The 24,795-nt window shown below is 44.3% G+C and overlaps 1 protein-coding gene across 3 annotated transcripts in view; it reads right to left on the bottom strand.

Moving 5' to 3' along the window:
• The window catches only part of Galnt18 (polypeptide N-acetylgalactosaminyltransferase 18), a 309,335-nt gene that overhangs the window by 37,998 nt on the left and 246,542 nt on the right, over positions 1–24,795 (bottom strand). For 2 of the 3 annotated variants that reach the window (XM_035441322.1, XM_035441323.1), the window contains exons 7-9: positions 13,571–13,756; positions 7,325–7,462; positions 1,751–1,846 (exon numbers count right to left, since the gene is read on the bottom strand). In XM_035441322.1, coding sequence (XP_035297213.1) covers positions 1,751–1,846; positions 7,325–7,462; positions 13,571–13,756 — 420 coding nt within the window. The remainder of the gene's footprint in view (positions 1–1,750; positions 1,847–7,324; positions 7,463–13,570; positions 13,757–24,795) is intronic. The other variant, XM_035441324.1, reaches the window with a different exon arrangement.

Here is a 24,795-nt window from a genome sequence, read left to right as displayed (position 1 = left end):
GAGGGTTAGTCCATTACCACCATAGACGGAAGTATGGCAGAATGTAGAACTACATCTTGTTACAGAGAGGGAGGGAGAGAGAGAGAGAGAGAGAGAGAGAGAGAGAGAGAGAGAGAGAGAGAGAGAGAGAGTCCTCCAACAAGGCCACACCTCCTAACCCTTCTAATCCTTTCAAATAGTACCTAAGTGACTAGTGACTTAAGCATTCAAATATATGAGCTTATGCGGGCCATTCTTATTAAATCCATCTCAGTACTTCATAGCATATTCATAACACAGAATAGTTTACAGTAAAACAAATGAGCAACTTCCAAGATACATGAGTGTAGCTCACAGATATGGAGGCTTTTTGGGGTGCTGGCTAATAAGATCATGTTCATTTCACAGGCATTTATTAATCTGCACACTTATAACTCATTATCTTCTATGTATCTGTGATGCCTTGATAGGACATTTGTTAGCATAAAGATAGTACTGTGGTTTGAATATGAAATGTCCCCCAGAGGCTTAGGTGTTTGAACCCTTGGTCCCTGCTGATAGTGCTGTTTGGAAAGGTTGTGGAAACATTAGGAGGTGGAGATATACTGGAGGTAGTAGGTCACTGGGGGAGGGCCTGAAAGTTTTATAGCCTGACCCCACTTCCTCTTCCTTCTGCTTCCTGATGCAATGTGACCTATCAGCCTCCTGCTCCTGCCACCATGCCTTTCCTATCACAATGGACCATATTCTTTTGAAACTATAAATGGAAATAGCTCTTTCTCCCTTAAGTTGCTTTGTTCTGGTATGTTGTCACAGCAATATGTAAAGTGTCTGAGACAGTAACATATCAAAAATGTCACATTGTTCTATAATAAGGGATGAGTTGCTATGCTAAGTGATGTGGGGGTATGTATGATCTGCTACCCAGAGACTGAGACTAAGCAGCTAGTGATGTCACAACACCATGGCCCACCAAAAAGATAAGGTGTTAGGACTGCAATGAACAATCACTATAAATTCCCATCGTTTGCACATAGGACAATGTGACAGCCTTAAGTCATGTGTTTAGGCAGGTAGCAACTTAAACACAGAAGCACAGTTACCAAAGCTGGTAAGAAAGCATCCTTTTTAGTCATTGCTCTCTTCTGGAGTTAAACTCTGGCAACACAGTCCATATGGACACTCTACATGCTATGACAAAATTGGTCAGTGGCTGCCTATAATTTTATTGAGTAAACCAGATACATTGCCTGTATTTCAACATACCCTTGGTATATCTGACGCCTAGACTATGGATGGAGGATTTTAAAGGACAGCCCATGTCCTGGTGGCTATCCTTTGTTCCCCATCAGAAGCATATCTTAGAAAGGGAACTCCTGACCTATAGATTGTGGTATGGCAGTCTATGGAACTCAGGCACATTAAGAAGCTTGGCAGAATCCTGAAGCTCTGCCCCGCTAAGGAAGGGCTCTTCAGCCAGAACCAGAGCTATAGCTTATCACAGCTTCCAAAAGAAGGCAGTAGTTTCTCTGTAAAAATGCATTGTCTTCTCCCTTTCCCTACTCCATAGGATCCTTGCCCCTAACAACCACTTTCCCAGCTTCTATTGAGGGAGAGAAGGTGCAACATGGCTCTTGGTCTAATGGGAATACTTCCTGATGAGCAGCAGAGACTTCTGGGACTAGGGACTCCATGGCCGAATCCAGCTGTGCTTCCCCACACCAGACACTCACATGCACACCTTTGGCACAAGGGTCTCCTAAAGACTCACCTGAGGTGTCATCCCATGGCAGATGTACACGATGGGGACATTCTCTGTATCTGGCCCCTGATCAAGACACAAATCAGTCTTCAGGGAATTCTGCAGCTGAACATCAGAGGAAATGTGGCCACACCCAAGGGGAAAGATGGGAGAAAACACAATTATTAATTTAGGAAAGCTGACTGTATCCCCCAGATAGATTCAGCTTCTTCATCAATCCCATATCACCAAACAGAACTGTACCCCAAATGCTCCTGTGTATTAAGGTCTGGGTTGGGGCTGGTCGCCACTGCATGGGAAATCAGGGCATCTTGTTAGACAGAAAGCTGAGTCTACAGAGTAAGATCATCTAAGAAAAAAAAAAAAAAAACAAGAAGTGCACAACAAGAAACACTTGGACCTCCATTGTTCTCTTTCTCCAGGAATGGAGCAATGGCCTTCAAGAGTCCCCAAAGAGCCTTTGCTCTTGAGTTGGGGAAAGTGGGTAGCAAAATTGTTTGTTTTTAATCCTGGGAGGTCCTTTGTGACCCAGTGTTCTGCACTTCCTGAAGATCCATCAGGGGCTTGGTCAGCTCCTGGGTGGTCCTGCTGCTGAGGACTCTCCAGAGTGGAAAGCTTGGTAGGGGAATAAAAGAGAGGGGTTTGGTGGAAGCAGAAGAGATAAAAATCTTTTAATCTCATAAGTGTGTAAGTTCAGTCTAATGAATCAGCAGGATATATCTGTGTAAGAGAGTCCATATTCATTGTCTTTCATGGTCTGTGCCCACTTTGAGTCCTTGGAAAGGATAGCCTGCATGCCACAAGGCCTTCTCACCAGCCACAACAGGGTAGACCACTAGATACCAACCCACAGGTCTATTGCAAATGAATCATTCTCTCTATATATCTTTCTGGAATTTGACCATCCTGGATCTAAATGAGCCCAGATTTCACTGAGATGTGGTCAGTGGGTGGTGGCCACTAGAATTACGGGTAAGTGAGGCTGTCTGTTTTAGGAGGATCTGCTGGTTATGTGTCAACTGAGGAAGTCAATTGTGACCAGAGTGAGAGACAAAGCACAGGGCTTTGAATCACAAGAAAAAGATGCACCTGTCCCTGTTTGGGCTTCCATGGCTTCCCAGATCATACACACATGGCCAGTTTCCATGTTCATAGAGAGTTCACAGTGTCTTCCCCCATGTCACCTGGAGCTAGTTTAGCTGGGTTTCCCTTCTGTCAACACAAACCCGCCCTTTTAGAATGAGAGACTGGAGAGGAGAATCCAGGGACACCAAGGCAGTGAACTATGGGTGAGTCATCATTCAGGCATGAGGTGAGAACCAGGGAGAGGCTGGGCTTGTGCTGTCCTGATGCCTCTGAGAAGGGGTAGGATGAACTCAGCTGAGGTGCATGACATTCATCAGATAAGCAATGGCATGGTTGGGTTTGAGGCTCATCTGTTCTGCACATCAGACAAGAAACAAGGTCAGGTCCTCTTCAAGCCCTCTCTCTCTCGGCTCATTAAAGTAGCATCATCTCCCACTGACAGTCCACAGGTTCTGATGAAATACTTGTGAGTCTGTTTGTTCCTCAAGCAGAAGCCCTGGAAACATCCAAGTGGGCAATCCTCTGCCATGTGTCACGTGCCCTCTGTGCCAGGCTTGCCATTGTGAGAGAACATATAAACTTTGAACTTGTGTTATGGTCCATGAAGAGGTGGGTGTAACATGTAAGTCTGTGACTCACTATGAAGATCTGCTAGGTACTAGAGCAAAGTGATGCACACATCCTTAGGCTTGGTTTGCCGAGGTCCTGAGCTGTGGCCTCTGGGTGACAGTTGGGTGACATTTGATACATTCCTCCCCCATTAATTGAGTGGTCTATTAGTGCAATGAAGCAAGAGAGACAGGCTGAGGTGCAGAGCTAACTCTGGCAGCATGGTCTTGGACAAAGAAACTTCCTCTGTCTGTTTTCCTCCCTTGAAAATAAGGATAATAATAGTGTCTGCCTCTCAGGGATGTTATGAAGATTAAATGAAATAATATCTGCAAGGGCTTAGCACAGGGCCTGGTAGCCAGCAGTGGAATCATTAGCTTCTTCCATTACTGCTGTAACCTTCCTGAAAGCCATTCAGGAACACTAGCTGTGATGAATGCACTGACGTGCCAGGAGCTATGTAAAATGCTTTCCAAATGAATCATATCTAGATGTCAGAAGAACCCACAGGCTGAAATGGTGGTGTAGCCACAAGTGCTTCCCCCCTCGCCCCACCCTATCTGTGATTCTGTCTCCATGCCACAAGTATCTCCGACACCTTCACCTTCTGCTTTGGTATTCCCTTTGCCTGGCTACTGATTCCTTGTCTTTGGAGATCAGCTTACATGCTACTCTGCAAGCCCAATTCTGGGGGTGACACCGCTTGCCCTATACTTACCCAATACTCTCATTTCTCTTTAAAAATTATTTTAATTGTATGTGTATGTCTCTGTGTGTATGTCTGTGTGTCTGTGTATCCATGAGTGGGTATGTGTACCTGAGTGTCGGTGCCCATGGTGGCCAGATCCCTTGTGGCTGGAGCTATAGGCACTTATGAGCTCCCTGACATGGGTGCTAGGAACTGAACTCAGGTCCTCTTCAAGAACAGCAAGTCATCTCTCCAGCCCCACTCTCATGGATCTTACTACAGCACTTGGCATATTGCTTTCTCATTGCCTCTTTACTTGACTGCCTCCTCATTCATTACCAATACTGGGTCTTAGTCTTCTTCACTGAATATGGCATGAACCAGGGCATGCAGCACACGATTGCCACTTGTTGAGTGAGTGTGTGCAGAAAATGAGCAAAATAATGGCACTATTGCTTTGCAAGTGACAGGGCCACAGTGTGCCTGACATTGGAGAGCAAGCTTTCCCATCATATGTGTAGCTATGAGTCTGATATTATGAAATATGTCCCTTGAAGTGGATTACTGTAACACCGAGGATGTGCACAATGGTCAAGGTTATATAGCAAGAAAGTGCAAAGTAACGGTCCAGAAGCTGGACATGTCTGATTCCAGCTGCCTCTCCATCTCTTCTCTCAGCACCACACTTGGGATTCATCCAAAGCTACCCCATCTCCCAGATAGAGAGCTCGGAGGAAACCCATACAGTGCAGCCCACAGCTCCAGGCTTGGAGGAGCAGTAATGAGACCTATTAGTGGATTAATAGCCTGGGCTATAGACTTGACACTGGCCCAATTGAGTGACCGAAACATTTATTTGGCCTGAATGATATAGCTTGAGCATGAGTTGGAGTGGAAAATAAAAGATTTTAAAAACCACTGCTCCTGCAAAGACATCTGGTCTCTGAATTTTAGAATAAAACTAATTACCAAGGAAGAACAATTCAGACCCAGCAAATGTTCTTGCTTCTGTGGCTGCATCCTGTGTGGCCCTCATTAAGAGTTCATGATGCTCTGCACCAGCAAGCATGTCTCTGCTCCTGATGGAGCCAGGCACTGACATTATGTGGAGGTGGCAGTGGGAAGGAAAGGCTGGCTGGACCTTTCACAGTAGCTGGTTCATGAACAGTAAAAGTGCAGCGACCTCTGCCAGCCCTGGGGATGGCTATCAAGCTCATCTCTGTGGGATGATGAGTGGGTGGTTGTTGGTATGACAGAGCACAGACAGCCTGAGCTGGACCCAGACAGATCTAGACACAGTCTATTACCTGCCACTTACTAGTTGGTCAGTCAAAATTTTCTGTCTCTGTTATCAAGGGGGCCCAAGAGAAACCTGTTGCTGCATGCATGTGGAAGAAAGGGCCTTTAGCTAAGACTGGGAAGTGCAGTGGCTACACAGAGAGACATCTCTGTGTCTCACTGTTACTGCTTCCTCTGCCTCACCTGGTGAGAGTGACTCATCTTGGTCAGCTTTGGCAATGGCCTAAGAAGAATGTGATTCTGGAAGCTAGTCCTGATTCCTGAAGGTTTGGTTCTAAAACTTCCTTTGGACCAAAAATATTCTCACAGGACTGGGTCCAACAGTGGCACATACAGTTTCTATGGAGCAGAGTGTAGGACATCAGAAGAGCGCATCCCCTGGGTGGTTCTGGTGATGTGGAAGGAACTGATGGGCATCATAAAGTATGAAGTGTTTCTGTGGTGATGGAGGATCTGGAGTATCAGGTAGCAGCTGGGCAGCATCAGCTGAGGGGATGCTCTGACACCCCCACCCCCAGGTCTCAGAAGAGGAAAGGCAAGAGGCTGCCATTTTGGACTGTAAAACATTCATAGAGCTCTCATAGATGGCCCCCTGGACAACCAAGATCTGGGGGGTGGGTGTCCCAGCTCTGTGTAATTTATAACCACTGGGTATTAGTAATAGAAGGATTGGGGACTAATTCTGAGCCTAACTTTTCAGAAAAGACTTCACACTCCCAGGCAGAGCTCCATTCATAATGTTCCCAGCTGGGGAATCCCTTAACTCAACTCTGATCATAGGGAACCAAAGAGGCCTCAGCTCTGCCTTTGAGTTTTCATCTTGGTATATCAAAAAAGGCAGGAGGGGCGCTCTCCAAAGCAAAGAACTGGGGTGATTCCAGCCAGTCTGTCAGGCTCTGTCAGGGACAAGTCAGTTTTTGCCCGTTTCTTCATATGTGATCCGAATATAAGTATCCCCACAGAGTAGAGTCAAGAACTTAACTGTCATAGGAAAAATAGTGTGTTCAGACTTTAACAGTCAGTAGAGGAGCTATTCAAACAGCAGCCATGTACTGCACAAGACACTCTAAGAGTGGAGGATCCTCATGGATGGGTTTCTCACAATTAAAGTATTTTAACCTGCGAGAGAAAACAATTCATATTTCTCAGACTCACTTCTAGCCAAGGAGGGCAGTATTAATTTACTCCATTTAACAGATGAAGAAACCAAAGCTCACAGTCTATAAGATGGGAAGAGAGCAAACTCTTACTCTACTTTGTGCTTTTAATGGTGCTGGGGACTGATCTCAGAGTCTCATACACACTAGTTAAGTTTCCTACCAGGGAGCTACACCCCTAGCCAGAGGTCAAGATCTGAACCAATGCTATTTCCTGCACTCCATCATCCATCTTGGTGCCTCTACCACACGTACTGGAGAAAATGGCACAAAGCTACAAAATCCTTCAGTAAATTCAGGAAGGTTCTGTTTCTCAGAAGTATTCCCAGAGAGGCTTCAAACATGAATTCGAGGCATCAGCCTGTGGGTGGTGGAGGCTCAAGGTGTTTGAAGGAACCCCAGTTTCCCCAGCTGGGGGTTCATGTGGTGTCAGCTGTGTTACTTTGTAATCTGAAGCTAACCACTTCTTTATGCACGTTGCTAAATTGGCTATGCAGACTTGGGGCCAGATGTGAATTGCTGAGGACTGTGAAGAGAGGCACAGTCCCCTCTCAGTGGGGCTGAAAAGACGTGGGCTTTGAATTCCAAGCCTCTTGAAGGTTCATCAGCCAGCATTGAGTCCAAGTTTACCATAGCTTATCATAGAGGTGACAGTGGGCTTATTTCCTCCCTCCTCTTCCTTCAAACGCCCAGTCTTATTTTCCATCTGCATCTGAATGAAATCCAGAGATACAGGCTCCTTACCACTCCATAGGCGATGATGTCCGAGTACATCCTCATCTCTGGGTACACGCTGACCAGGTACCACCTGAAGGTTTTGCATTGCAGCTGCTTCCTTAGAGCCTTCCGTGCAGTGATGTCCCCAATGTCAATCCCTGAGTCCTGTATAGGAAGCAGGGGCAGAGATTTAGTTCCCATCAGGCCTGCTCTATATGTCCTATGTATGGCCCAGTGCCTCCAGCTGCGATTCACAGAGACTTTCTGGTAGAGGGACCCCATGGGGAGCTAATTCATATGTTCCCCAATTCAGCATTCACCCCATAACCATCCCCATTTCAATTCTGAGACATGAAGTCAGTATCGAAAGGGATTGCTATCAAGTGAAGTAGCAGGGAGGAATACGCAACTTTATGTGGTTACTATTTAAGACTGGAGCATCAGCTTTGACAAGGGGTAACAATTGGATCCTGCCCTTGGACAACTTCCATGTTTTCCTAAAGGTGTGAGTTTTCATGGGAAACCATTCTTTCTGTACTCAGGATTATTTCTCTACTTATGATCTAATGAGATAGATAAATACACAGATAGATATACATATTCAGAAATCCATATGTATGGTACAGATGGACATTGGAGATATATACATATATCCAGAGGCTCTAGAACCAGCCTCCTGCTTATTTTCAACTTTTGGATATCAAGTGTCTGCCCCCAGCCCCCTATACCTTCCTGCTTATTAATTGACTTCTGATTTTGTGTTTTTCCTGCCAATTGCATCAAATCCTTTTCATGGCAGTGGGCAATGATTAAGAACTATGTGGTCTTTTATAGACAAAAGCTCTTTGGCCTTTATTATTAGAAAACAATGAACACTCCTTTCTCTTTTCCTAACATTTAGTATAGGTGGCTGAGTTTTCTCCTCCAAAATCCATGTCTACCTAGAACCTCTGAATAGGATTTTAAGAGGTCTTTAAAGAAATACTTAGCTTAGGAATATCAAGATGAGGATGTCTTAAATAGGACAGGCCCCACATTCAGTGACTAGTAACTTGTAAGAGAAAAAGAGACATATGAAGAAGAGGCCTACATAGAGATGCAGAAGGCTGAAGTGGCAAATCCTACAGACTTGGAAAGCCAGGAACCTCCACATGCTGGAAGAGACCAAAAAAGATGGGTAACCCTCTATAGCCACTGGAGGAATCATGGCTCTGCTGGTACCTTGATTTGGATTTCTGGGTTCAAGATCTATAAGAAAAAAGTTCTGTTGTCTTAAGCAGCCAACTTTGTGGCTAATTTGTTTGGACAGTCTTAGGAAACGAATCAAAAGTTGGCTACCCTGAAAATGGCCCAGTACTTCTGCCACAAAGTCACAAAATTCCATGTGACCAAGCCCCAAAGAAAAGTCATCAACAAAGAGCACCCCTGGGCGAGGGAAACAGCAGCTAGGAGGGGTCTTGAATGTCAAGGAAGGACATACAGATGTTTGTTACTGGCTGGTTTTCTGTGTACTGACAGGCAAACTGATTCTCAACTAAAGTGGCAGGATGCATGTGCTAGAGGCTGCTCAGGCTCTCACAAGCTTGGAACTGAATGTGGTGAGGGTGCAGGTGAAGAGGACAGTTCTGTCTGTATGACCCAGGGGAGGGCTCAGCAGGGTAGCAGGTAAGAGCCCTCAAAGAACCCACTTGCATGTGTAACAGTACCAGTGGCAAGAGCTTTCTGGGTGCTGAGCCAGTTCTGACCAGAGTCTTGTACATGTTAACTGAATAGGATTCTCCAGGCACCACTGAGAAACCCTGAGCAGGGCTGAAGGGTTTCTGCTCTGAATTTGCAGTAGTTGCTAGAGAGGAGAGGGGAAGTAAATGGGTAAAGATGTGTCTGTGCTTGAGCCAATGATACTGGGCCAATGATGGCTGGGATGCTCCCAAGAAAACATGGAGAGCAGGTGGCTGCCATACCTTCTCCTCCTTTGTCAGCTAAACTTTATGGAGTGCCTGTTTGCTATGTGTCAGTTACTGTGTAGACAAATAGGAACACATTGGAGTTTATGCCTGAAAGGGGAGTCTGGAGGATGCAGACAAGCAAACAGACTCCCTGCACACTGTATGAGGCAGGGAAGGAAGTGGGGAGTAAGGGAGAATAGAGGCAAGGCTCTACGTAATCCATCTTGGAGTGTTGGGTACCAGGAGGGTGAGACAGGGGCAGGTGAGCTGTCAAAGAAAGCTTCCTGGAGTTCAATATGTTTGAGATTAATCTAAAAGAGGAACTGAATCCTGGCTCCCAAAGCCATCATCTCGTGATCCCGACAGGTTCTGTCACCTCCACAGTCTCACTGACCCGAGTCTCTAGGGATGAGGCCCAGAGAAGTATTTTCTCTAAGGTTCCCATGGGATTCTGTGCAGCTGAAGTGCAGCATTGCTCTAGGAGTAAAGAGACCACACATATAGCCAGACTGTCCCACCCATTAATAAATATCAAGGTTCCACTGAGCTCTTAGCACCTGCCCTGCCTTGTGCTACATACTGTGATACAAACGTACACATCAACATGTCCTGAGAAAGCCCACAGTTAATCTTAGTAGTTTCCAGCCTTAGATGGACATTGGATTCCTGGAATTGCTTTCCAAAACCAGGACCCAAGGAGTCTTCCCTACATCATTTCCAATATAATCTCCAAGGCTAGTGCAGAGCGATTTTAAATGCAGCCAGATTTGAGAGTCACTGGTCTAATAAGATAGATGTTGCAGACGACAGATCCTCATTTGACAGGCTAGTCAAGTGATGATAGAGGCATGTAGGGGGAAGGACATTTTCCTAGCTGGGGTTGGCTTCCTATATGAAGAATCGCAAGACTTAAGTCTGTAAGGATGGAGATTTGGTAGGATGGGAATTGGGCATGAGGTGGAGGGCAGGTAATTTCAAGTAGAGAGAACAAATGAGCAAGCATAAGGTAGAGAAGCAGAAAGAACCCTTCCAAATAAGGATTGCGGGGTGCATGTGGAGGTACCCATAGAGAAGAGAGCTTACAAAGCTCACACACATGTCAAATGCTGTACCTGTCCTTGCCTTGGTACACCATGAAAGTCCTTCATAGATTTTGAAGAAAGGCAATGTATAAATCATTTAGAAAGGACAGATTTGAAGTTGGGGGAGATTTGAAACAGGGCAATCAGTTGAAGTCCAGATGGGCAGGGCTGGAGCTCAGATGTGACTGGATATGGGACTGGACTGGAAGGCTCTGTGATTGACAGAATGGGATAACAAGAGAGGAGGAAGAAAGGGCTGTGAGCAGTGTGCATCCAGGTATCTGGCAGATGGGAGGAGGAACTGAGACAGGCAATTAAGAACAGGAGCTGGCTTGGGTGGAAAAAGACAGGCTTGGCTGTGGTCAGACTCAGCCTGAGTGCCAGTGAGGACAACATCAGGAGGCGTCCAGCTGGCTGTTGGAGATGCCAGTCCACAAGTAGGACTGGAGATATTAATTAGAAAGCTGTTGGCATATGGGTGGTGTAATCACATCCAAGAGCAGAGGATGCTACCGAGAGAGGCAGTATAATGAGGCTGATGAAGGCTACATCTCTGGGGAGCATTTAAGCAACAGTAGAGGGATGATGAACCCCTAAGGGAGAAAGATGTAACCTCCTGAGGGAGAGGGGTTACCCAAGAGTGTGGAACCAAAGAGCTTGGGGACCACAGAATCTCAAGAAAATGAGAATTCTGTAGGTTAAGAAAGATTTTTTTTAAATCTTTACTTTTTTATTTTTTATTTGTGTGTGTGTGTGTGTGTGTGTGTGTGTGTGTGTGTGTGTGTGTGTGTATGCACTCACATGTGTGTGGGTGCACACAGAGGCCAGAAAAGGTTGTTGGATCCCTTAGAGCTGATATTACAGGTGTTTGTGGGACATCCATCTTGTAGCATAGGTGCTGGGATCTGAATTTTAGTCCTCATGGATACACCATCTCTCCAGCCCCAGGTAAAGGACTTTTAAATTTCCAAGACATTATATAGCCAGGAGCCCTGTCCATGATGGCTTTGACAAAAGCAGATATTGGGATGTGCCTGGGAAGTGGGTGGGAACTGGGAACACACTGACCCTGAAAAAGCTCAAGAGTCTTAAGGAAGGGAATTTGGGAGCTGGAAGTAATAGGGGATGGAAGAGGAGTGTGTGTGTGTGTGTGTGTGTGTGTGTGTGTGTGTGTGTGTGTGTGTATGCAGAAGTAGGGGGACAGAAAGAGGAGAGCTGGTGTGCGAATGAGTACCCATCAGAGGACAACTTCAGGTTATTCGTTAGGTGCCATCTACCTTTTTTGTGAGACATTGTTTCTCACTGACCTGGAACACAACATGTAAGCTAGGATGGCTGGCCAGCAAGCCCTAGAGACCTGCCAGACTCTTCTCCAGCACTGGGAAGATTATAAACACGTGTCACCGCAGCCAGTATTCTTCAGTGGATTCGGGGAATCTATTCAGGTCCTTGTGCTTGCAAGGCCTGATTTACTGACTGAGCCATCTCCCCAACCCAATAGAAAACACACCAACCTTTCTTTTGCTACCTAAATTTTTGCCTGGACATTTTCTGTGTCTCACCCTGTTCTTGTCCCTCTCCTCCTCTCATTTGGTTAGTGCTAGCCCCTCAGACAGGTTACAGGCAGACACTAATTTTCATTAAGTTTTGCCCGTGACATTATCCACCATTCACTGGGTTTGGCTGTAATAGGGAAGGCTGGCAGCTCTGTAGCTTGTGGGGCAGAGGCAAGGGAGAAGAGCATGGGCAGGACTCTGTCCCTACACAGAGCCTTAAGGGTATGGTGTTCACTGGAGACAACATTTTTAGCATGTAGGGACATCCACAGTGTCATATGAATCTAAAAGCATGGAGGTTTCCCTGGAAATCCTCTTTCTGCCAGGGATTCAATAGGGAGGTTTGGCTGACCTCTACTAAGGGCCATGGCTCCTCCCCATCAATTGTAGGGTGATACAATTCAAGTCACTTTCCCTTGTGGTGGCAGACCAGTGATGTAGCCAGTTGGTATGGTGCTTGCCTAGCTTGAAGGAAGCCCTGGATTCCATCCGGGAAGGGAGTTTGCCTAACACTGCCACTCGAGGCTCAGTCTACTTTTTAAATAATTCAGCCAGAGCAGCATGGGGTTGGTGGGAAGATCAGGGTACAGGGCTTTCCCATGGAAACTTTATACAAAGAAAGATCAATTCACTGACAGAGAGAACTGAGGCTTCCTGAAGATCTGCCAAGGAGAAAGCCCAGGCTTGGGAGCAAGGAGAGAGGTCATGCAGTCAGCCTTGTCACACAGAAGGCAACACAAGAAATGAGCCCAAGCAGGCAGGCAGGCAGGCAAGTTTGGTACATTGCAGCTGGCATCTGTTGGGTTCTCCCAACTCGGCATTTGAAAGTCATTTCCACATATCACATGCCAAGGCAAGCAAAGCTAGGAGAGAAATATTGCTTCTCCTCTGCAAAATCTTAACACAAGTGACTAGAAGGGTAGAGGACAGTGGCAAGGATGGGGCTCTGTGAAGGTCAGAAATGTCCATATAATTGTCTTATCCAATGGAGGATCCCTTTGGGAATAAGAAATCCCATAAATGTATGGATTTTCCTTATTCTGTTTGCCTCAATGGAAAGGCTTGAATTCAGTCTATGCAGATTAAAGTGTCCTTTGTGATTCTGTAGTCATTACTGTTGTATTTATATATTCATAATCCTGAATCATGAGACACCAGGGAAGCTGGGAGTAGGAAGGAAATTTAGAGCCATCTGATCCAACTTCATTTATTCATATATTTTGAGATAAGATCCCATGTAGCCCATGCTAGCCTCAAACTCACTATATAGCTAAGGATGACCTTGAACTTTATGATTCTCCTGCCTCTACCTCCTGAGAGCTGGGATTACAGGCCTAAGCTACCATATCTGGTTTTATGCAGTGCTAGGGACTGAACCCAAGGCTTCATGCATGCTGGCTCAGCATCGAACCAACTTGAGCTACAGCCTGTTTTCTAAATTTCTTTTAAAATGAAGCCACTGAATTTCTGACAGAACACATCCTCCTCCAAGCGTGCTGATAGAGGTGGATGAGAAATGGCTTGGAGATGTTTGCCAGCTTCTTCCTGTATGTACTAACCATAGGGTTAACAGTCTGACATGGCCAATGAGACCTGAATGTCCATGGGAAGAAAAAATAGAGTCTAGTGTTTCATTTCAGAATTTTTTCCTCACCAAACTTGAATTCCAGCCCCATCCAGATTCCCTACCTCTTGTGGAATGTTCCATGCCATGTAGACATGGCTTTTGAATTCATCCATCCAGACTTCAGCTACCCTGAGGGCGTTTCTGCGGACATGAGCGGTGAGGTCCTCTGTGTAGGGCTTGTGGGCTCGCTCTATGTGGGCAATCCTAGAACATGGCAGGACCTCCACACTTCCGCCACACTGCCACACCTGTGAAGACAAGGACATGCCCATCAGTTCCTCTGTAAGGCAGGCTGCAGGCCATCATTCAACATGAACACAGAAGCACAGCTCTCTCCACCTTCTCTCCACACACTGCCATGAGGGGCCAAGCTGGGTCTGACTTCTCCTTCTGCAGTAGGGATATTAAGTAATTGATTCACAGCTTGACTCTTATTGCCATGAGTTTATTTGCAAAGAATTAATGTACCCTCTCCTTCCATCCATGAGCCCCATGTGGCCAGAGAGACCAGACATTTGAGATCAGAGAGTTGTGCTGTCCTTTCCTTACCCCCAGGTTAGCACCCCCATACCCCACAATGGTCTCTATACCTCTACATTACAGGAAGGGACTACTGGGGACTCCCAGCTCAGAAGTCCATCTTCAAATGGAGCTTCAAAGGACTAGACAAAGGCCAATTGACAGCTACTGAGGATGACAGCTACTGTGCTTCTGCTCCTGTCCCCTCTCCCATTGGGCTTCTCAGGGGAAGCACTCCAGACCTTTGGTGACAGTGGAGGTTATTTGCTCAGTATTGTCATTTGTCAGTATGGCAGGGAGCCTTCATGTGTTTGACACTTGTCCACTAACAGCAAGAAGTCCTGGTCCAGGATATGGCAAGATTTAGGTTTACCTAATTGGCTGTGTGGTTAGGAAGACCTCTTCTCTCACTGACCAGTGTCACATTAAGGGATCCCCATAGCCATGGCTACTGGAAGGTAATTTGCTGATTGGTTCCTTAGTATACTATTCAGGGTCAATAAAAAGAGACAAGAATTCCTACTGAGTGACAGCTATGTTCCAGGCCCGGGGTGGAGCTGAGGGGTGGGCAGTTAAACACAGTGCTGTCAAGTGAGGGTTGACTGCCTTGGTCCAGCTCCTGGTTCTGCTTCATACAGGCTGTGTGACTCTAAGCAATCACCCTGACTCATCTGTGTCTACATTTCTGTCTCCTGAGGGGTCGCAATAGCACCAATCTCGTGAGGTACCAGGGAGGATTAAACTGATCGCACACAATGCACTGGCAGGTCACAAGCCCTTGATCAAGCCTGTCCACAACCATACAAATTATAAGGAGAATCCTCAGAATAACCTGAGGTCACTGCCATCATCGCCAACTCCAGGTGAGAAAAACTGAAAAAGGAGGATTGTCCAAAGGCACACAGCTGGCGTTTACTACACAGGGACCTGCCTGGAGGCAGAGCTGGTGCTTCTCAGGGGTGACCATGGTTTAAGAGCAGTTAGCATCTCCAGGAGTTGACTCTGATGGCTAGGAGTGGGAACATGACAGTCTGTGGGCTGTGTCCCTTCCTGCTAGGACTCACCCATCCTAGAAACACTGCAATTTCCAGGGCACTTTGCCTTTATAACCTGTGACTGCATTATTGACGACGCAAAGGGCCAGGGTCAATTGTTTTCTGCAGCTGGAATAAGGCTACTACTGGACATATTTCAACAATGCAATTACTCACAGTAGTCCTCTGTCATAAGTCCTGCTTCTCTCAGAGTCAACACGCCATTTGCCCCTAAGGGTGTGTGTGCCTGCCACCATGACCAGAGCCATGTTGGTGGCACCTCCCACCCAATCCGCAACCTTGAATGGTGCTCCCCAACACAGTGGAGATGATGAGCACATGTGCTGATGTTCTTCATCCAACATTCAATCCTTCTTTTTATCAGCTAGACTGCAGTACATATAATGAGGTTTTTCCACCCCATCCAGCTTCCCAAACTCAGTGTCTAGGGATAGGTTCAAAGTCACTTCCCCGCACCCTGCTTTGTGGACCCATCTCCTCCCCCTCCCTCCAACTGCTTGTTTAATCATATCTCTTCTTTCTCATCAAATTTTCCTTCCAACATGTACTCCTAAGTGGTTCTCAAAGTAGACCATGGGTTCCCAGGAAAAGTGGGGGGGGGGGCACTGGCAGGCTGGGAGCTGAATGTCACATTTAATAGCACAGCTTTGGTGTCAGTAAGAATGGAATTCTAAATTTGCCCTCTGCTAGCTGCTGCTATATACCTTGGCAGGTTGCATCCCCTCCTGAACTCCCATTCTACCAAGTAGAAGAGAGTGAGGCAGCATGGGGAGGTGCTCAGCCTTGTGCCTGCAGTGTCATGAAAACTACATGGAAGGTGACAGAGGAAATGAAGGAATCAGCCTATGTCTGTCTTGCCATGGGGGCACAGGAATGATGCCTTTGGACTAAACTCTGGCCTAATACAGTCACATGGTAGTTCCTGGGGGCCTTGGTCTGGGCCTTTGTTTTGGAATCACTATTAAAATTGCTGTTATTTGACTTTTTCTGCACACTCACTTTTGATGAGTAAATTGGTTGCCCAGATCAGGTTACCACCTCAGCAGAGAAGGGTACAAGCCTTGCTCCTCAGAGACTGGGAGTTCTTGTTTACTCAGGGGATCTATAGTCTCTTCCCTTGAGGGACATGGAGGGACTGCACTCACCTTAGGCGTGGCCTGCAAGCTCTTGGCAGCATCTGGTCTTTGAAGTAGAAAGTGTAGATGTGGCCTATATACACATTAGCTTTTGGACCCTGCCAATGAAACTTAAGTCAACTAGAAAAGGCTTGTGCTCATCTATTTCTGGGTGACAAATGGCTCTTCTGACCCAAGAGAGACTCTAAAGTCTTATCCACAGATGACTTCAGAGCTCCTCTTTGGGATGCCAGGCAGGGTTAGGAAAGAAATCACTAGTACACAAGCTGTGTGAAAGGTGATATCAGGAAGCTTCAGTGGGGGTCGGGGGCAGAGGATGAAGAAATGAAAGGGAGCTGGTCTCAGCACAGGAAATGCCTAATGCCCAGTGGCAAGTCATAAGCCAGTTGGAGGGTATATGCAGAAAGGATTGGTTCACAGAAGCAGGGCCACTATAGAAAAGGTGAGTTCCAGGGGTGGGGATGCCATGAGGAGTGGGGAGGGGAGGCTGAGAAAAAAGACCAAGAGATCACAGGTACCAGGCAAGCAAGAATCACACCCTAACGTGAGAGGGTATAGTAAGTCTACAGATAGAGGGAACACCAAGCAGTATGCCAGCACCTGGCTAGGTCCCATCTTCTCTGATGGCCATTGAGAAAAATCATCCTAGACCACATCAAGCCCTTCCAGCCTCTGCCTTCACAAGCCTGCTAACCCATCTCCCTAGAATAATTGCTGGTCAACTCAACAATTTCTTTGACCCACCATTACCAAGTTAGACCATCTTGGAACACCATTAGTGTCCACATTCCTTAACAAAACATTCATATTTTTATGTATGCACTTATTCTTTAAATATCTATATCTCAGAATTGTAGTGTAACCTCCACAAAAGCCAAGATATGTCTGTAGTTCTCCACTGTATATACCGGCCTGCTTCTTGGTATCTAGTCAATAATTGTTATGTGAATAAGTGAACTCGAGGGTCCTGGGCTTTCACTGACTATAGGTACACACTTTAACTAGCTCATCTGGATGTCCTAATAAAGACCACAAACATAAAATGTGGCCAGATTTTACTGAACACTGTGACTTCCTTCAAACCCAGGTGGTTTTTCAGCAAACTGCTGACATTAAAGTGCAAACTACTGCCACCAAAGAGCCTTACTTTGGCTGCAGAACTTAAATTAATGTAAAATCTGGGAAGTCATCACATACATGTGGATGACAGCAGACAGCTTTCTCTGGTGGAAATGGGTACTCAAGGCAGAGTCTCCCAACCTCGCAGACGCTTGGCTATGCCTCCAGAGGAGCCGCCTGTCCTGACCTCCTGATGTGACCAAGAGCCTAAGACACAGTGTAAACAACAGGACAGAGTCAAGACCCCTCACTTCCAGCCCTTCCTGGAAAGCCCCGATCCTGTCATCAGATCTGAAAAGGCTTCAGTGTAGGACTGCAAAGCACAGGTTTCTAGAGGCAAGTACAGACCAGCCACTGAGTTGTACTTGTCTATGGATGCCAGTTGCTTTTTTACTGGGAATAATGGTGGGATTTAAAGTGAGAGTCAATATGAATTCTGCTCACTAGCAAAGCCAGCCCTTCTGAAGGAGGGGTCTCAGGAAAAGCTAGGTCTCTTTCTCCCTCCAAGACAAAAGTAGTGGTACAAAGTCAGGGTGAGGTCTCTGCCACTTCCATAATCAAGATTCCTGTCCTAATCATTACAATCAAATAGGGTTGACAAACTCTGTGACTCTTTAGATCCCTTCCACTGTTACTTTGAGAATCTGAGTTTCATAGCTCATACTTCAAACGATGATCGAGTCTTGAGACACAAGCTACAGAGCCTGAGTCACAGTTGGGAGACACTGAGGTGGAACAAGATAGTTTCATGTGCTTTTATGTTCAATATATTTGCTCAAATGCTCTCTCTCTCTCTCTCTCTCTCTCTCTCTCTCTCTCTGTGTGTGTGTGTGTAGGTATATGAGTCTGTTTTGCTTGTGTCTTAGTGTGTGTAAGTATGTATGTAGGAATATGCATGTATTTATGTCTGTGTATTATGTGGGTATGTATATGCACATGAGTACCTTTGTGTCTGTGTGTCATGTGTAGGTGCATGTGTGTATATGAGTGTATGTCGATGTCAGAAATCAACCAAGGTATTGTTTCTAAGGCACAGATTACCTCAGAGCTCTTCTCTGGGATGCTAGGCAGAGTTAGGAAAAGAAATCACTAGTATATGAGCTGTCCACCTTGTTTTATGACATATAGTCTATCACTTAGACCTTGGGCTCACTGATTATCCTAAGCCAAGATTACATGCACATGTCACCACACATATTTTTAAAGACTGGGTTCTGGAAATTAAACCCAGGTCCTCATGTTCAAAATGCAAGCACTTTACTGACTGAGCTATTGTCTCAGCCAAGCCCTACTGAGAAGGATTATGGGACCCTTTCCAAAGAAAGAACAATGTATTAGTTGACATAATGTATTAGTTGTATTAATCATGGGTAAAGTAGATTAGTGGGTAGTGACATTCCCAACCTTGCACTTCATAACCATGGCCCCTTCAGCTTGTGTCTCCTGGCGACACTAATGAGTTCTTGTTTTTTGTTACAATGTTGTCCCAGTTCTTCCAGCCCATAAAGCTTCCTTTCCCACTCTCCACCCATTCAAAGCCAGCCTGGCCCCATTCCTCCACACCCGTTGAACATATGATTAATATCACTCATGTGGTCCTGATTTCTTGGCTTATATGGCTAATTATCTTTTTATGTGTAGCCATCTTGCTAGTTTGGCCATGAGAAGCTAAGACAACAGTGGACAATCCAAACTTGGAAGGGTGGGAAGAGAATGATGAAATGGATAAAGTCAAGGCTAAGTCCTGATGAGGGTGGGGGAGGACCAGATACTCAATTTTAGACTGACTTAGGGGTCAGAGATGTAGGCAAGCAGAAATATGGACAGACAGACATGGCCCTCACTCTCAAGGTGTCCTTCAACTTTATACCACAGGTATCTTGTGTGGAATATTAATTTAACTAAGTAAAAATATGTTATATTTGTTTATCTTGCCTTCCTAAGGCATCTGATTGATCTAATAAAAAAGCTAAATGTCCAATAGCTAGATAGGAGGCATAGGCAGGACTTCTGGACACAGAGGATAAGTAGTAGGAGGAATTTGGGTTCAACAGAGAAGAATGAAGAAGAAAGAAAAAGAGGTGATAGGGAGACACCAGGGGCCAGCCAGCCAGTCATGGAGGAAGCAGAAAAGTAGGGCTTACAGAATGAAAGAAAGGTAAAAAGCCATGAGGCAAAATGTAGAGGAATAGAAATAGGTTAAATTAAGTTAAAAGAGCCAATAGGACAAGTCTAAACTAGGGCAGAGCATTCATAATTAATAATAATCCTCTGTATCTTTATTCAGGAGCTGGTTGGCAGCCCAAAGAAAATGCCAACTACAGCCTCTTACTAACTTTACCCAGTCACAGCCTGCATTAAAAAAATATTTTTTTTTGTTCAGGTCAGATCTGAACAAAGCTAAGGATCAGCAAGCCAAGATATTAGGCACATGAGGCAGAAGAGGAGTCTAGATGAAGGTAGCATTAAGCACAAAGATAGCCTCTATTAGAAAATCTACAACATTTCAAAATCTTTAGTTTCTAGACAAAAATCATGTTCCCTAGCCAGACTTTCTCAGAATCTCTGGGAGCACACCTCTCTATTCCCTGCAACCTCATCATCCACTCTCCACAGCCAGTTACACCAGCTTCTCTCAGTTCCTGCAGTAGACCATGTTAATGGACCTCTGCCCTCACCTTCTCTCCTGGAACTGCTGCTTCTGCATGAGTATATAACTTGTCTCTCTAATTCTCGTCCACCTTCCCTGGACACCCTAATTTTGGTTAAATGACATTTCCATGCATATTACTTATACTTCTCCTTAGGCAGTGATAACTCTGAGAACACACACACACACACACACACACACACACACACACACACACAGAGAGAGAGAGAGAGAGAGAGAGAGAGAGAGAGAGAGAGAGACAAACCCTAAGTATAGTTTAAAGATACACTATATAAATGTTGGCATACTTCCCTTCTTCAGAAACAATGCTTTGCTTGGCAAACTCTTAGAAAATTACCCAAAGGTAACCCATTATTCTGAAGTTGGGTAATGATTTTCTTACCATCAATCTAACACACACAGTGCTGTTTTGAACACTATATGAACAGAACCACTACATATGCCTTTTGCCTCTTGATTCATTTATTTTCCCCACCCCAGCATTCCATTCTATAAATACACACTGATTTACTTACACATTTTTCTCCTGTTGGTTGACAGGCTTGTTTCCAGGGTTATGAATAGTTCCCAGGAACACTCTTGTACACATCTCCTGGGGCCCAAGAGTGGGCATCACTCTATGCATTTTTTTGCCACAGCAGCATGTCTCCAGTACAAGTTAGATACACAGTCAATTTTCCCATGGAAAGGAGGGGCTGTTTCAAATTATGTCTTTTGAGCTCCCCCCCACCAGCATAAATGAGACTCATGTTGCTTCACAACCTTGCCAACTTTTTCTCGTAAGGATTTATTTTATTTATAAGTGTGTGTGTGTGTGTGTGTGTGTGTGTGTGTGTGTGTGTAGGTTGTAAGAGGGCATTGGGATTCACCAGCCTAGGTAGGACAGGGGCTGCTTCTGGTTCGGGTTCTCCAGCCCTAATTGGGGACATCTGACTCCAGAGGTCTGCTCACGGGATCCAAACTCAGCCAGCAGGCTCCAGTACACCCAGAGACTGCCAAGGCACCAGGAGATCCTGCCTCCATCCAGGAGAACAGGACAGACACCAGAGTATTGGTACTGTTTGCATCTACCAGAAGGGATCTTTGGTCCCATACCCACCAGGAGAGGAAGAGACTCCTGCTACACCCACCAGAAGAAAGGATGGGAAGAAGACAATACAAAAGCACATTCAACAACAGAAAAACCAATATGACACCACCAGCGACTAGGGACCATACACCAGCAAGACCATAACATCACAATGCTGATGAAGCTGAAGAAAATGACCTTAAAAACATCTTCATGAAAATGATAGAAGGCCTCAAAGATGATATGAAATATCACTTAAAGAAATGGAAGAAAAAACAAACCAAAAAATACAAGAGATCAACAAATCTTTCAAGGAAACACTTCAAGACCTAAAAACTGAAATAGAGACAATAAAGAAAGCACAATCTGAAGGAATGCTGGAAATAGAAAAGCTGGATAAATGCTCAGGAACTACAGATGCAACCATAACCAACAGAATACAAGAGATGGAAGAGAGAATCTCAGGAGTTGAAGATACACTAGGAGAAATAAACTCATCCACCAAAGAAAATCTTAAGTCCAACAAATACCTAACACAAAATATCCAGGAAATATGGGATACTGTGAAAAGAGCAAACCTAAGAATAATAGGTATAGAAGAAGGTGAAGAAATCCAACTCAAAGACCCAGAAAACATATTCAACAAAATCATAGAAGAAAACTTCCCAACCTAAAGAAAAACATGCCAATGAAAGTACAAGAAGTCTACAGAACACCAAATAGACTGGACAAAAAAGGTCTCCTTGCCACATAATAATCAAAACACCAAACATACAGAATAAAGAGAAAATATTATGAGCAGCAAAGGAAAAAGGTCAAGTAACATATAAAGGCAAACCTATCAGAATTACACCTGACTTTTCCATGGAATCTCTGAAAGCCAGAAGGTCCTGGATAGATATTCTACCTACACTAAGAGACCATTGATGCCAGCCCAGACTACTATACCCAGCAAAGCTTTCAATCAATATAGATGGAGAAAAAGAGATATTCTATGACAAGACCATATTCAAACTATATGTATCCACCAATCCAGCCCTAAGAAAGTCCTGGAAGGAAAACTGCAACCAAGGAAGTTAACTACAACCAGAAAATACAGGTAATAGATAATCCCACTTTACCAACAGTCAAAAGAAAAAAGAGATGGAAACCCACACATAATTTCACCACCACCACCACCAAATCCAAAACAAACAAGAATGAACAATCAATGGTCATTAATATCCCTCAATATTAATGGTCTTAACTCCCCATAAAAAGACACAGGTTAGAAGAATGAATAAGAAGACAGAAAGGTTGGGAAAAGATTTTCCAATCAACTGGACTCAAGAAACAAACGAGGGTAGCAATCCTAATATCCAACAAATTGGACTTTAAACTAAAATCAATCAAAAGAGATGAAGAAGGTAATTTCCTACTCATCACAGGAGAAATCCATCAGAATGAAGTCTCACTTCTGAACATTTATGCCCCAAATACAAAGGCACCCACATTCGTAAAAGAGCATTACAAAAACTCAAATCACACTTAAAACTGCACACACTTATAGTGGAAGACTTCAACACCCCACTCTCACTACTGGACAGGAACACCAGACAGAGACTTAACAAAGAAACAAAGGAACAAATAGAAGTTATGGCCCAATTGGGCTTAACAGACATCTATAGAACATTCCATCCAAATACAAAACAATATAACTTCTCAGCACCACATGGAACCTTCTCTAAAATCTACCACATACTTGGCAACATAGCAAATCTCAACAGGTACAAAAAAATTGAAATAGCCCCCTGTGTTTTATCAGACCACCACACTTTAAAATTAGAATTCAACAACACAAACTACAGAAAACCTACAAACTCATGGAAATTAAGTAACACCCAATTTCACAATTCCTGGGTCCAGGAAGAAATAAAAAAAGAAATTAAAGATTTCCTAGAATTCAATGAGAATGCGGACACAACATATCCAAACCTATGGGATACTTTGAAAGCAGTGCTAAGAGGAAAGTTAATAGAGCAAAGGCCCACATGAAGAAACAGGAGAATAATCACACTAGAGAATTAACAGCACAACTGAAAGCTTTAGAAAACAAAGAAGCCAATACACCCCAGAGGAGCAGACACCAGGAAATAATCAAATTGACGGCTGAAATCAATAAAATGGAAACTAGGAGAACAATACGAAGAATCAATATAACAAACAGTTGGTTCTTCGAGAAAGTCAACAAGATAGACAAACCTTTATCCAAACTTACCAAACAATAAAGAGTGAACATGCAAATTAATAAAGTCAGGAATGAAAAGGGGGACATAACAATAGACACAGAGGAAATCCAGAGAATCATCAGGTCATGCTTCGAAAACCTATATTCCTCAAAATTCAAAAATCTAAAGGAAATGGACAATTTTCTGGACAGATGTCACTTACCAAAATTAAATCAAGAACAGATAAGCAACTTAAATAGACCTCTAACCCCTAATGTAATTGAAGGAGTCATCAGAAGTCTCCCAAGCAAAAAAAAGCCTAGGGCCAGATGGCTTCAATGCAGAATTCTACCAGAAATTCAAGGTACAACTAATACCAATTCTCCTCAAAGTATTCCACACAATAGAAGCAGAAGGGTCATTACCAAACTCTTTTTATGAGGCTTCAATAACCTTGATACCCAAGCCACACAAAGACACAACTAAGAAAGAGAACTACAGATCAATATCCCTCATGAACATTGATGCAAAAATTCTCAATAAAATACTGGCAAATTGAATCCAAGAACACATCAGAGAAATCATCCACCATGATCAAGTAGGCTTCATCCCAGGGATACAAGGATGGTTCAACATACGAAAATCCATCAATGTAATCCACCATATAAACAGACTGAGGGAAAAAAACCCCACATGATCATCTCACTAGATGCTGAAAAAGCCTTTGACAAAATCCAACACCCCTTCATGATAAAGGTCTTGGAGAAATCAGGGGTAACAGGAACATACCTCAGCATAATAAAAGCAATATATAGCAAGCTGACAGCCAACATCAAATTAAATGGAGAGAAACTCAATGTGATTCCTCTAAAATCAGGAACAAGACAAGACAAGGCTGTCCACTCTCTCCATACCTCTTCAATATTGTCCTTGAAGTTCTAGCTAGAGCAATAAGACAGCAAAAGGAGATCAAGGGAATACAAATTGTAAAGGAAGAAGTCAAACCCTCACTATTTGCAGATGATATGATAGTCTACATAAGTGACCTGAGAAACTCTACCAGGAAATTCCTACAGCTGACAAACACCTTCAGCAAAGTGACAGGATACAAGATTAACTCAAAAAAAAATCTGTAGACCTACTATATACCAATGACACATTGGTGGAGAAAGAAAACAGAGAAACATCACCCTTTACCACAAACAACATAATATACCTTGGGATATCACTAACCAACAAAGTGAAAGACCCGTACCATAAGAATTTTGAGTCTCTAAAGAAAGAAATTAAAGAAGATACCAGAAAATGGAAAGATCTCCCATACTCTTGGATAGGAAGGATCAACATAGTAAAAATGGCAATCTTTCTAAAAGCAATCTACAGATTCAATGCAATCCCCATCAAAATCCCAACACAATTCTTCATGACGTTGAAAGAACAATTCTCAACTTTATATGGAGAAACAAAAGACCCAGGATAGCCAAAACAACCCCATACAATAGAGGAACTTC

The sequence above is a fragment of the Cricetulus griseus genome, chromosome 3 (genome assembly GCF_003668045.3).
Source record: "Cricetulus griseus strain 17A/GY chromosome 3, alternate assembly CriGri-PICRH-1.0, whole genome shotgun sequence".
Classification (NCBI taxonomy): domain Eukaryota; kingdom Metazoa; phylum Chordata; class Mammalia; order Rodentia; family Cricetidae; genus Cricetulus; species Cricetulus griseus.
The sequence above is the reverse complement of the archived record's forward strand: the minus strand, read 5'-3'. Positions and strand labels throughout refer to the sequence as shown.